At 40.7% G+C, this 14,234-nt stretch overlaps 1 protein-coding gene across 1 annotated transcript in view; it reads left to right on the forward strand.

Annotated features, from left to right (window-relative positions):
- The window catches only part of LOC140191295 (uncharacterized), a 93,790-nt gene that overhangs the window by 18,306 nt on the left and 61,250 nt on the right, over positions 1 to 14,234 (forward strand). The window contains exons 5-7 of the mRNA XM_072248570.1: positions 11,173 to 11,313; positions 12,171 to 12,311; positions 13,616 to 13,756. Coding sequence (XP_072104671.1) covers positions 11,173 to 11,313; positions 12,171 to 12,311; positions 13,616 to 13,756 — 423 coding nt within the window. The remainder of the gene's footprint in view (positions 1 to 11,172; positions 11,314 to 12,170; positions 12,312 to 13,615; positions 13,757 to 14,234) is intronic.

Below are 14,234 nucleotides of genomic sequence, written 5' to 3' on the forward strand. Positions count from 1 at the left end.
TAAGACTTGAATGTGACCAAACCTGGTCTTGGTGCAGTCACATTAAAGATTAATGGAGCGATGAGAGTCGTTTTTCCCTTTCCAACTCCCACCCCATGAAAAGCAGCAGCAGCAGAGAAAAGTGGGGCCACTGCAGACCTTCCACATTGTTATTGACAGCCCCATGGGGCGGAGAACAGGGTATCAAACATCTCAGCTTCCAGCAGACAACTGAATATTTGGTTCCTTGAGTCAATTCCCAAACTTCATTTCATAAAGCGTTAACAATCTTCCATGGATGTTTAGAGGTGGGTAGATGAACTTGAGTCAATTTCATCTATTACCAAACTCCATTGTATAGAACCATTGACAAACATCTATAGATGTGTAGTGGAGAGTAGATTTACTTGCTGCATCACAGCCCGGTATGGAAACACTAATGGTCTTGAACAAAAAATCTTACAAAAAATAGTGGTTACAGACCAGGCCATAATGGGAAAAGCAGCATACATTATACGTGACCACTACCAACCAGGACATGCTCTCTTCTCACTGCTGCCATCAGAAAAAAGGTGTAAGAGCCTCTGGACTCACACCACTAGGTTCAGGAACAGCTACTACCGCTAAACCATCAGGCTCTTGAACCAAAGGAAATAACGTCACGAAACTTCACTTGCATCATCATTGACATGTTCCCAGAACCAGATTCAAAGACTCCTCATCTCATGTTGTCGATAGTTATTGCTTATTTATTATTATTATTATTATTTCTGTTTCTATTAGCAGAGTTTGTTGTCTTCTGCACTCTGGGTGACCGCCCTAGTTGGGCATCTTTAATTGATTCTGTTATGGTTATTATTCTTTTTTTTGTAATTTATTTTTTATTGAAGTTCATCATTGAACAAACATTTCCATAAGATGTACTTCAGACACTGTACATATAGATCATATATTCATATTTGCCACAAATATCCACATCATATTTATCTGAGATATACATGTATAGAAAGGAGATGAAAGAAAGAACAAGCAAAAGGAGAAAACTATGTACAAGTATGGAGTGATTGTTTTGTTTTTACAACATATTCATTGATTTGTGAGAATTAAATCAGGCCTATGAGGTGTTATGTAGTTAAACCATTTTTCCTAGTATGAACCAAATTGTTCCAACTTATGATTAACAGATGCTGTTGTCTTCTCCATTTTGTAAATATCCATTGTAATTTCCATCCATGCATTTAAAGTTGGGCTCTGCTGTGATAACCATTTCCTGGTAAGGGTCTTTTTACCAGCCACCAGCAGTATATTCATTAAATATTCATCTCTTTTCAACCACTCTTGAGGTATATACCCAAAACATATGGTCTTACTTTCTAAGGGTATTTCACATTTAGAGATGTCTTGAAGGGCATTGTGTATCTCACTCCAATAGCCTTTGATAACGGGGCAATTCCAGAAAATATGACAATGGTTCGCATTTTGATTTCCACAATTTCTCCAGCAAACAGGGCAGTTACTATCCAAATGGGATTTCTGAGGAGGTGTAATAAAATATTTTATCAATTTTTTCCATCCAAACTCCCTCCATTTCTGTGAACTGGTACACTTCCATTGATACCTCCATATTATTGTCCATTCTTCCTCAGATATAATTATCCCTCCTTCCTTCTCCCATTTTGTTTTAATGTATGAAGTCGAATGTGTTTTAAGATTTGACAAACCCTTATACACGCTTGAAATGATTTTACTACCATTATCTGAATTATATGCTTTTCTAAATAGCTCTATCAAACATGTACTTGACTTGGTTACATTTTTAACCCTCCTATTAACATACTGTTGCATCTGTAAATCCCGATAAAAGTCTTGTTTTTCTAATAATTGTTTCTCTTTAAGCATTTCAAAACTGAACAGTGTTCCTTCCTTCATTATATTGCAAAGAACTGTTATTCCTTTAGCTGTCCAGTCCTTAAATCTAGCATCCAGTATATTCGGCGTAAAATCCGAGTCATATGCACACCATTTAAGAATTGCAATATCTCCCTCTAGTTTATATACTTTTATAATAGTTTTCCATATTTTAAGAGTCCATTTCACCCATGGGTTATCAATAGTATTTGTGTATCTTTGCAGGTTGTTATCAGCCAAAATTGCCTGAATGGGGATGGAAAGTATCCTCTCCTCAATGTTTTTCCATTTAGCGTCATATGATGGGTTGCACCAGCATTTCACAGCTCTCAACTGTGCTGCAAAATAATAATCTCTAAGAGAAAGTAGGCTCCATCCCCCCTTTTCCTTGGCTAATTGCAAAGTTTTGAGACAAACTCTAGGCCTTTTACCTTGCCACATATACCTTGATAACATTTTGTTTCATTCATTGAATTAATTTTGGTTAATCTCTATTGGTAGGGTCTGAAAGAGATATAATAGTCTGGGCAATATATTCATCTTAATGGATTTAATCCTTGAACTGAGACTAAAAAAAGGAATTAGATTCCATCTTGTTATATCTTCCTTAATTGTTTTTATATACTGTATAGGCGGATAATTGCATTCTGATAATTTTGCCAAATCTTTTGGCATAATGACGTCCAAATATTTGAAAGACTCTGTTTGCCATTCCCAGGGATATCTAATTTCAATTTCTCTTGGTGGGCTATAGTTATATGAAAGTAATTGGGTTTTATCTATGTTGATCTTGTATCCTGATAATTGACCATACTGTTCAAAGGATTGCATCAATTTAGGTAAAGAGTATGTTGGTTGCCCTAGATAGATCAAAATATCATCTGCGTAACTGGTCAATTTATGCTCTGTCCCTTTAATAGTAATTCCTCTGATATCTTCATTTTGTCTAATGTATTGAGCTAATGGTTCCAGATATAATGTGAAGAGTAGCGGTGACCATGCATAACCCTGTCTCATGCCCCTTTCTAGGGTAAAACTATTTGATAAATATCCATTGATTTTAATCCTAGCAGTAGGATTGCCATATAGTGTTTGTATAGTTTTAATAATTGTGTCATGTAAACCAAATCTATGTAAAGCTCTGTAAAGGAAATTCCAATTAACCGAATTAAATACCTTCTCAGTGTCCACGCTGATCACTATTGCTTCAATTTTATTTTTTTGTATATGAAAGATAATATGAAGTGTCCTTCGTATATTGTCTTGTGTTTGGCATTGTTGTATAAAACCTATCTGTTCATTATGTATCAGTGTGGGTAGAAACTCTTCTAATTGTTTGGCCATGATGGAGGTAAATAATCTATAATCCACATTAAAAACAGATATTGGTCTAAAAGACCCACAATCCATTTTATCCTTGCCTTTTTTTGGTATAGTTGAGGTTATCGCCTCCTTCCAGCTGGGTGGCATTTGCACCTTTTTTAGAACCCAGTTCAATGTGGGGAGTAAAATATGAATTAACTCATTTTTAAATTCTTTGTACCACTCTGCCGGATATCCATCTGATCCTGGTGACTTGCTTAATTTAAGCCTACTAATTGCAGTTTTTAGTTCAGCTTCAGTTATGTCAGCAGTCATCGTTCCATTTTGTTCTTCGCTTAAAATGGGTAACTCTAGAGAATTCAGGAAGGTGTCCATTTTGGGTTATGCTTCCCCCTCAACTTTGGAATATATGATTCGTAAAACACTTCAAAAGCTTCTTGAATTTCACTTAGCTTCTTTTTTTATCACTTTTGTTCTTGGATCCCTAATTCTATGAATTGTATTTTCTGCTACCTTTTTTTTGTGTCCATGCCAGTATTTTCAGATTTAGATCCACTTTCATAGTGTCTCTGTTTCAGAAACATTAAATTTTTCCTGATTTCTTGTGTAAACAAACTATTAATTTCATTCCTAATTTTTAAAATATCCTCTAATGTACCTGTGCCAAACTCAATTTGTGTTTTTTTTTCTAGTTGCTTCAGCTTATTCTGTAATTCCTCTGTTTTATTCTTTATTTTTTTCTTATATGAAGATATGGTGAAACATCTCCATTATCATTGAATTCTAAGTAAAGACCAATTTCTTTTTTAATTTGTTCCTTAAAATAGGGATCATTGAGTAGACTTGAATTTAGTTTCCAAATAGTATTCTTTGGTTGTTGGTCAAAATCAACAGATAAATATATAGGTGCATGGTCACTTACATCTATTGTCCCAATTCCACAGGTGTTTATTTTGTTTTTATCTTTTCCAAATGTTATGAAATAGTCTAATCTTGTATATACAGAATGGGGGGGGGGCAGAATAATGAGTGTAATCCCTCCTGTCGGGGAAAAGGTCCCTCTATATATCAATTCCACCAACGTCCTCAAAACATGTGTTAACTTTCTTATGTAAGGACTTTGTTTCATAGGTTTTTCTATTGGAGGAGTCTAACTTTGGTTGTAATTGTACAAACGTAAATTTAAATCTCCCCTGCATATCAAGAGACCTTCTGTTTCCGTTACCATAATATTAGTAATATCTCTTCCTGGGGGTGCATATATATTCAATAGAATAACTGAATTTCCATCTATATTCCCCCTTACCAGAATATATCTGCCGTCCTTATCTCCCATTTTGAATACCTTTTCAAAATTTAGCTTGCTTGAGATGAGAATAGCAACTCCTCTCCTATGTCCTGGGTTATATGAGGAGAAAAACAAATTAGTGAAGCCCATTCTCTTTAGTTTTCCATGCTCATTATCACTTAACTGAGTTTCCTGTAAATATACTACATGGGCTTGTTCTTTCTTCATTTTTGACTGAATCTTACTGCGTTTGATTGGATTTAACAGCCCTTTGACATTAAAAGAAATGAATTTTACTTTGTCCTTTGCAATGTGTATTTATCTGTCAGTATATCATTGAAATTAGCAGAATAAAACTTAATCGATCTACTTCTTGAACAAATAAGAACCAAGAAACACAAATGAAAAGAATGGTAATGAAGGTGTGATTCCAAGGCTGAGGTCTCTAGTAGATGACCCTGGGTTGAGCTAGAGGAAACGTCTAGCCGTGGGGGATAGCCTCTCCTACCTCTGAGCTGAGGGCCCCCACTGCAGTACCCATAAAAGTAATTGAAAAAATCTATGTCCATTACACAGAAAAGACTTCCCTGTGTATTCCTCCCATGTATGTACTCTGATTTAGGTGGGGAAAAAGGAGCGAATGAATGAATAAAAAATAAAATAATTGAGTAATATAAATTCCACATTGTAATATGTATTTCTAGAGATAAGTATAGCACCGTCTATTTTTCCTTCTGTTTAGCTCATCAACACTTTTGAAATTAGTCAGACCTTGTGGCTCTTTTGGAGAGGGTGAGGGCTGTCTTCTGAAAACTCACAGTCTCTTCCAGATATTCTTCTTTCGCCCTCCTCCCATCCCCTGCTTTCTCGATTCTCTCACTATTTCCCAAGCAGAGTGGGATAGCTGCTCAGCCAGGCTTTCCCTCGGTTTGATCATGCTGACAGGCAACTCTCTGTCCTTCATGTCTGCAGTCCCCCCTTTCACTGTCTGATACAGCTGCATCCCGTCTTCATAAAACACTCGCAGTTTAGCAGGGTACGGAGTCTGGAGGGGAATCTTTGTTTGCTTTAATACTCACATCGCTTCAGAATATTCCTTACATTTCTGCAGGACCACTGGGGGGGTTATCTTGATCAAAATATATTAATTTCCTGTTTAAAAATACCTTCTTCTTTCCCCAGGCCTTGCTCAGAATCTCTGCTTTGGTTTTGTACTGAAGGAATCTAATTACTATTGACCGTGGCTTATCTTCCCCATCTCCAGAAGGCCTCAGGACCAGCGCACGGTGTGCTCTCTCGGTGTCAAATTCCGTAGTCGTGGGAATCTCCAGTGTGTTCTGTAGTAACCTTTCTACAAACTCCACCATAGACAACCTCTCCACTCCTTCGGGAACATTATATATCCTGATATTTTTCTGTCCTGACCTTCCTTCTTGGTCGAGTAGTTTATTTTCTTGTTGATTTAACACTTTTATCATCTTACTTAGCATCCATTCCACGTTTTGAATGCCATCTTCCACCTTTTCAATTCGTGCCTCTGCCACCACTACTTTTTGATTCACGTTGGTGAGCTCTGACTTGGTGTCATTTAGTTGCTGTTTTATGTCTTTTTGAAATTCCTGTATCTCTTCCAGAATTTTTATTAAATTTGCCGCGTTGCCTGAATGAGGCTCAGCGTCAGCCTCGCTACCATGTGCTCATGTAGGAGAGCCACTCATTGCACCCCCCTCATCCACAGGCTCCGCAGTAATGCTTTTTCTATCTCCATTCCTTTTCCCCATTCTTGCCTCCATTACCAGTTCAGATATTTCCAAGAGATCTTGTATTTGGCGGATTAACGGGGCAAAATAAGCGTTTTTCTGGAGGAGCTATTATTTTAGGCTGCCATTTTGGATGATGACATCACCGGAACCTCTATGATTATTATTCTATAAACTTATTGATTATGTCCACAAGGAAATGAATCTCAGGGTTGTACATGGTGACATATCTGTACTTTGATGATAAAACTTACTTTATAATTTGAACTGATTTTCTGCCTCAGCCCTTAAGTTCCCTCCCCAAGAACCATCACTCAGTCCCTTATGGAGTTCTGCTCTCTGTTTAAGTAACAGGAAGGTAAGTTATCCATCCAGACCCATGGATCACAGGGTAACAGGGAACAATCCATGAAATAGTCTCAGATGGCTGTGGAGGTCAAGTCATTTAGTCTATTTAAAGCACAAGTTGATAGATGGCAGATTAGGAAGTGCATCAACGGTAACAGGGCAATGGGGTTGAGAGGGATAATAAATCAGCCATGATGGAATGGTGGAGCAGACTCAATGGGTCTATATCTTATGGGCTTATGGCTTAAATACTGGCAATTGCGAAATTGGAGATCCCAAATGAGGGAGTGGAGATGCTCAGAGGATCAGACAGCATCTGTGGAGAGAGGAACTGGAAAAGTGAGAAAATGAGTCAGGAAAGTGTGTCCCTGATAGAGTGGTGAGACCAAGTTTGTAAAGGAGACATAATTTATCCAGGTAATGGATGAATGCCTACAGTTAGAGAGAAAGTAAAATAAAAATGTAGGATGCAGAGCAGAGCATGCTGGGGATCTGAAACCAGGGATGTTGCCGGAATCTCCCAGCATTCTGTTTCTCCTCATAGCTGCTGCCTGACCTGCTGAGTATTTCCAATGCTGTACTTCCAATGCAGATTCAGGGAGGGAGTGGGCAATTAACTGAAATTTAAATGTGACTACTCCAGTCTTGGTTCCCAAACTCTCACACAGTCTAATGTCACCCTCTCGGAGCAGGTTCAGTGAAGATCTGAGTAATCCATGGGGACACAGATGTGATCCTGAGAGGGAGGGGAAAAGTCAGCGATAGACCATGTAATGATGAGAGCAGCTTGGAAACAGGCATCTAAAATGATAACATTTCTCTGTTCTGTATGATTGTCGGAAGCAGCATCAATGCAATTATTGATGGGCTGGAGAAAGGGTGAAGGTGATAAGTCTGGACAGGATTGAAGCAAGGTCTCTACCTCATGTCCTACCAAAGGTCTGGTGTAGTTTGCCCCAATACTACAGCTACACCTTTGTCCCAGAGAAAGTGAGACATATTTAACAGGAACAAACAGTGTTTATGATTGTGAAGGATTTTGCCTGTTCACACAGATATTGATAAGTGTGAATCTTCTCCATGTCACCATTCTGTTAGCTCTGTCCACCTGTCTTTCTACCTCAGTTCTTAAGGCCTTTCCTGTTCCTTAACTCCATTCACCTGATATTCTTTCTCAAACCATAAGGCCCCTTCCCAAGAATAGTCACTCAATCCTTTGTTCCAGCGGAGGTCTTCTCTGGATTAAACAACACAGTGCCGAGTTACTCCATCCTGACCCACAGAGCCCAGGTATAAAAGGGAGGAATCCATGTTTACTGCCGAGAGAGATTTTCCCTGTTCACACAGATATCGATGAATGCAAGTCCTCACCTTGTCACAAACATGCAACTTGTATCAACACAGTGGGCTCCTACCAGTGTAACTGCAGCACAGGGTTTTGGGAATTACCTGCGACCTGCAACCTCGTGGCAGGGAAAGTTTGTGAAGGTAAAGACTTTGTCTCAACATGAAAATGGTGAATAAATCCCTATTTATTGTAGATATCAGTGCTCCACAAATCTCCTGCAGAAACCTATAACTAAAGATGAATTTAATGGACTCAGCACTCTGCAAATTACACAGGGGAGTCATTGTGGGGAGGTGGGATAGCTATCTTTACTTTTACTATTAATTTCTTTGATAAATCTGATAATTTGTTCAAATGAGAAGGGAAAAGGGACTCACAAGCAAATGGGAATAGCTCATTGTGGTCAGCATGGATGAGATGGGCCAAAAGGTCTTTTTCTGTGTTTGACAAGTTTGTGACTCTATATTTTAGAGTTTGGGAAATGAATTCGTTGACCAGTCATGTTCGATTAGGAACAGAAGACAGAGTACTGCATTGTCCAGGGACAGGGGTGACTAGAAGTGGCAGCTGTAGCTGGTGTGTTCATTACTATTCTAGTCTTGGTTGCCAAACTCTCGCACAGTCTAATGTCACCCTCTCGGAGGTGGTTCACTGACGGTCTGAGTAATCCCTGGGGACAGGGATGTGATCCTCAGAGGGGGAGGAAGAGTCAGCGATGGACCATATGAAGATGAGTGTATCTTTAAAAGAGTCATCTATACTGATAACATTTCGCAGTTCTGTATGATTGTAAGAAGCAGTATCAATGCAATCATAACTAAGGGTTGAGCAAGATAGTCTGGACAGGTTTGAAGCAAGGACTCGTATCCCACCAAAGATCGGCCCTAGCTTGCCTTATGTGAAACAGCAGAGCCATACCTTTGTCCCACAGAATGTCAGATATGTTTCACAGGGAGCAAACAATGTTTATGATTGTGGAGGAATTTGTCTGTTCACACTGATATTGACGAGTGTGAATCCTCTCCGTGTCACCAACTTGCAACTTGCAACAACACACTGGGTTCCTACCAGTGCAACTGTGTTGCAGGGTATCAGGCATCTACTGCGACTCTAAACCTCACTGCAGGAAAGGTTAAAAGATTATCCTGAAGATATTCTTGGAAAAAAGAATAAACAGACAGTGTCTGCACTGTGTAAATCCCTCCGATAAATTGTATTTGTTGGAATTCGATGGGATTTTTATGAATCAGTGCCTTTGAATATTTTGGACATGAATTATTCATCAAGCAGATCCCTTGGAAACAGGAGACCAGCGAGGTAGTCTGGAGAGGATTGAATTCCAACACAACTGTTAACATCAGCTATAGCTGCTGTGCTCATTACTTTTCCAGTCCTGCATCCCATATTCCCACTTGGGCAAAGTCATACTCGCAGAACCCATTCAGTGGAGCGGCTGGGCAAAGCACTGGGATTGAAATGTGTCCAACCCCAGACTAGGCTCAGAGCTACGTTACTGTTCAATAGAGCCACGGACACCCTGTACAACTCCCCATCGACCACTTCCCCCCTGCAACTCAAAGCCTTAATACACGGCTCCAACAGAATGAAAACCCAAATTCCAGTTGACTATCACTGACATATGTCATGAAATTTGTTGCTCTGCTGCAGCAGTACAGTGCAATACATAAAATATCCTATTGGTTGGAGTAATAAATATTGTGACGAGAATACACATAGATAAGATGTTAGCTGTCCTGTGTGATCAGCAGTTGGTCTGCCACCTGTCTTCAAGAGAGAGATAAGGAACACAATGAAACAGCATCTGGAGATGTGTAATGAAGGGACGGGAGAGAGAGAGCTGTCTGAAGTGGCTCCCCCTTTGAACCCTGAACTGTTTGAAGTGATGGACAGGTGATACCCCAGCAGGGGGATAAAAAGGGACAGGTTCGCTAAGGCAGCACACATACGACACCCGAGGTAACGAGACCCTGGAAGCGGTGCGCCTCTCACGAGTCGGTGGGAAGTACCGGACAACGCACAGGGTGGAAAGGTACGATCAGCGGGAACCCGGTGTGTGTCCGCCCTTGCTTGGGTGCTGGGTTCACTGCAGAGGATCGACCGCATCTGGAGGAGGGGTCACAGTCGGTGACCTCAGGTGACATCACCAAGGACCTGCCCAAAAGCTGCTTGTGAGCCATATTGCCGGTCTGTGAGTGGAAGCCGTGTCTGAATGATCAGTTGTTCCCGTTCTCTCTCTCTCTCCCCCCATGTTGTCCATCGCCATGGCAAGGATTACTGCGAACTGCACTACTAAATTGGACTGAACTTTGTGTCACTTTGAAATTGGTCATTTACCCCTAGACAACGATAGAGCTTGATTGATGCTGTTATCTTAATTCTGTGCACATGTGTGTTTATCATTGCTGAACTGTTGCATTTATTATCCTTTCAATTACTGTGTTGCTTGTTTCTTTAATAAAACTTTCTTAGTTCTAGTAGTCCAGACTCCAACTGAGTGATCCATTTCTGCTGGTTTGGCAACCCAGTTACGGGGTATGTAACAATATATATTGGTAAATTAAAAACAAGTCGCAAATAAGGAGAGTAAACATAGCGAGGTAATATTCATGGGTTCATTGCCTGTTCAGAAATCTGATGGTGGAGGGGAAGATATTCCGAAAAAATTGAATGTTTGTCTTCAGGCTTCTGTACCTTCTGCATGATGGCAGTAATGAGAAGAGGGCATGTCCTGGGTGGCAGGGTTCCTTCATGATGGATGCCACCTTTTTGAAGCAGTGTGTTTTCAAGATGCCCTAAATGGTGGTGAGGCTAATGCCCATAGAAACCGGCTGAGTTTACAACCCTCGGCATGTTTTTCTGGTGCTGTGCACTGGCCCCTCCATACGTCATGGTGATGCAGTCAGTCAGAATGCTCAACATTGTATATCTGTAGCAATCTAACTGTTAGCTCCATCCAGCTACCTTTTCACCTCAATCCTTAAGGCCTTTTCCTGTTCCTTAACTCCATTCACCTGATATTCTTTCTCAAACCATAAGGCCCCTTCCCAAGAATAGTCACTCAATCCTTTGTTCCAGCAGAGGTCTTCTCTCGATTAAACGACACAGTACTGAGTTACTCCATGCCGACTCACAGAGCTCAGGTATGAAAGGGAGCAATCCATGTTTACTGTTGAGAGAGATTTTCCCTGTTTACACAGATATCGATGAATGCAAGTCCTCACCTTGTCACAAACATGCAACTTGTGTCAACACAGTGGGCTCCTACCAGTGTAACTGCAGCACAGGTTTTCAGGCATTACCTGCGACTGGCAACCTCACAGCAGGGAAAGTTTGTGAAGGTAAGGACATTGTCTCAACATGAAAATGGTGAATTAATCGCAACTTATTGTAGATATCAATCCTCAATTCTGCTGCAGAGGCCTATAACTAAAGAAGAATTTAATGGACTCAGCACTCTGCAAATTACACAGGGGAGTCGTTGTGGGGAGGTGGGATAGCTATCATTACTTTTACTGTTAATTTCTTTGATAAATCTGATGATTTGTTCAAATGAGAAGGGAAAAGGGACTCACAAGCAAATAGGAATAGCTCATTGTGGTCAGCATGGATGAGATGGGCCAAAAGATCTTTTTCTGTGTTTGACAAGTTTGTGACTCTATATTTTAGAGTTTGGGAAATGAATTCGTTGACCAGTCATGTTCCATTAGGAACAGGAGACAGAGTACTGCATTGTCCAGGAACAGGGGTGACTAGAAGTGGCAGCTGTAGCTGGCGTGTTGATTACTATTCTAGTCTTGGTTCCCAAACTCTCGCACAGTCTAATGTCACCCTCTCGGAGGTGGTTCAGTGACGGTCTGAGTAATCTCTGGGAACAGGGACGTGATCCTGAGAGTGAGGGGAAGAGTCAGCGATGGACCATATGAAGATGAGTGTATCTTGAAAAGAGTCATCTATTCTGATAACATTTCCCCATTCTGTATGATTGTAAGAAGCAGTATCAATGCAATCATAACTAAGGGTTGAGCAATATAGTCTGGACAGGATTGAAGCAAGGACTTGTATCCCACCAAAGATCAGCCCCAGCTTGCATTATGTGAAATAGCAGAGCCATACTTTTGTCCCACAGAATGCCAGACATGTTTAACAGGGAGCAAACAATGTTTATGATTGTGAAGGATTTTGTCTGTTCACACAGATATTGACGAGTGTGAATCCTCTCCGTGTCACCAACTTGCAACTTGCAACAACACACTGGGTTCCTACCAGTGCAACTGTGCTGCAGGGTATCAGGCATCTACTGCGACTCTCAACCTCACTGCAGGGAAGGTTTGTGAAGGTAAGGGCTTCGTATCTTCATGAAACTGGAGAATATCTCTCAAGGTAGGTTTGCTGTCATTGATTCTCCAAGATTATCCCGAAGATATTCTTGGAAGTAAAGAATAAACAGACAGTGTCTGCACTGTGTAAATCCCTCCGATAAATTGTGTGTGTTGGATTACGAAGGGATTTTTATTAATCAGTGCCTTTGAATATTTTGGACATGAATTTATTCATCAAGCAGATCCCTTGGAATCAGGAGACCAGCGAGGTAGTCTGGAGACAATTGAATTCCATCACAACTATTAACATCAGCTACAGCTGCCATAGTCATTACTTTTCCAGTCCTGCATCCCAAATTCCCACTTGGGCAAAGTCATACTTGCAGAACCCATTCAGTGGAGCGGCTGGGTAAAGCACTGGGATTGAAATGTGTCCAACCCCAGCCTAGGCTCAGAGCCACGTTAGTATTCAATAGAGCCACGGACAACCTGTACACCTCCCCATCGACCACTTCCCCCCTGCAACTCAAAGCCTTAATACACGGCTCCAACAGAATGACAAATCAAATTCCAGTTGACTATCACTGACATATGTCATGAAATTTGTTGCTCTGCTGGAGCAGTACAGTGCAATACATAAAATATCCTATAGCTTGGAGTAATAAATATATATTAGAAAATTAAAAACAAGTAGCATATAAAGAGAGCAAACATAGCGAGGTAATATTCATGGGTTCATTGTCTGTTCAGGAATCTGATGTTGGACGGGAAGATATTCCTAAAAAGTTGAATATTTGTCTTCAGGCTTCTGTACCTCGTGCATGATGGCAGTATTGAGAAGAGGGCATGTCCTGGGTGGTGGGGTTCCTTCATCATGGATGCCACCTGTTTGAAGCAGTGTGTTTTCCAGATGCCCTAAATGGCGGTTTTGGCTAACGCCCATTCAAATCGGCTGAGTTTACAATCCTCAGCATGTTTTTCTGGTGCTGTGCACTGGCCCCTCCATACTTGATGGTGATGCAGTCAGTCAGAATTCCCAACAATATATATCTGTAGCAATATAACTGTTAGCTCCATCCAGCTACCTTTTCACCTCAATTCTTAAGGCCTTTTCCTGTTCCTTAACTCCATTCACCTGATTTTATTTCTCAAACCATAAGACCGCTTCCCAAGAATAGTCACTCAATCCTTTGTTCCAGCGGAGGTCTTCTCTCGATTAAACGACACAGTGCTGAGTTACTCCATGCCGACCCACAGAGCCCAGGTATGAAAGGGAGCAATCCATGTTTACTGTTGAGAGAGATTTTCCCTGTTTACACAGATATCGATGAATGCAAGTCCTCACCTTGTCACAAACATGCAACTTGCATCAACACAGTGGGCTCCTACAAGTGCAACTGCAATGCAGGGTTTCAGGCATTACCTGCGACCACCAACCACACGGCAGGGAAAGTTTGTGAAGGTAAGGACTTTGTCTTAAGATGAAAATGGTGAATTAATCGCAACTTATTGTAGATATCAATCCTCAATTCTGCTGCAGAGGCCTATAACTAAAGAAGAATTTAATGGACTCAGCACTCTGCAAATTACACAGGGGAGTCGTTGTCGGGAGGTGGGATAGCTATCATTACTTTTACTGTTAATTTCTTTGATAAATCTGATGATTTGTTCAAATGAGAAGGGAAAAGGGACTCACAAGCAAATAGGAATAGCTCATTGTGGTCAGCATGGATGAAATGGGCCAAAAGATCTTTTTCTGTGTTTGACAAGTTTGTGACTCTATATTTTAGAGTTTGGGAAATGAATTCGTTGACCAGTCATGTTCCATTAGGAACAGGAGACAGAGTACTGCATTGTCCAGGAACAGGGGTGACTAGAAGTGGCAGCTGTAGCTGGCGTGTTGATTACTATTCTAGTCTTGGTTCCCAAACTCTCGCACA

Source organism: Mobula birostris, chromosome 32, assembly GCF_030028105.1.
Source record: "Mobula birostris isolate sMobBir1 chromosome 32, sMobBir1.hap1, whole genome shotgun sequence".
Lineage (NCBI taxonomy): Eukaryota > Metazoa > Chordata > Chondrichthyes > Myliobatiformes > Myliobatidae > Mobula > Mobula birostris.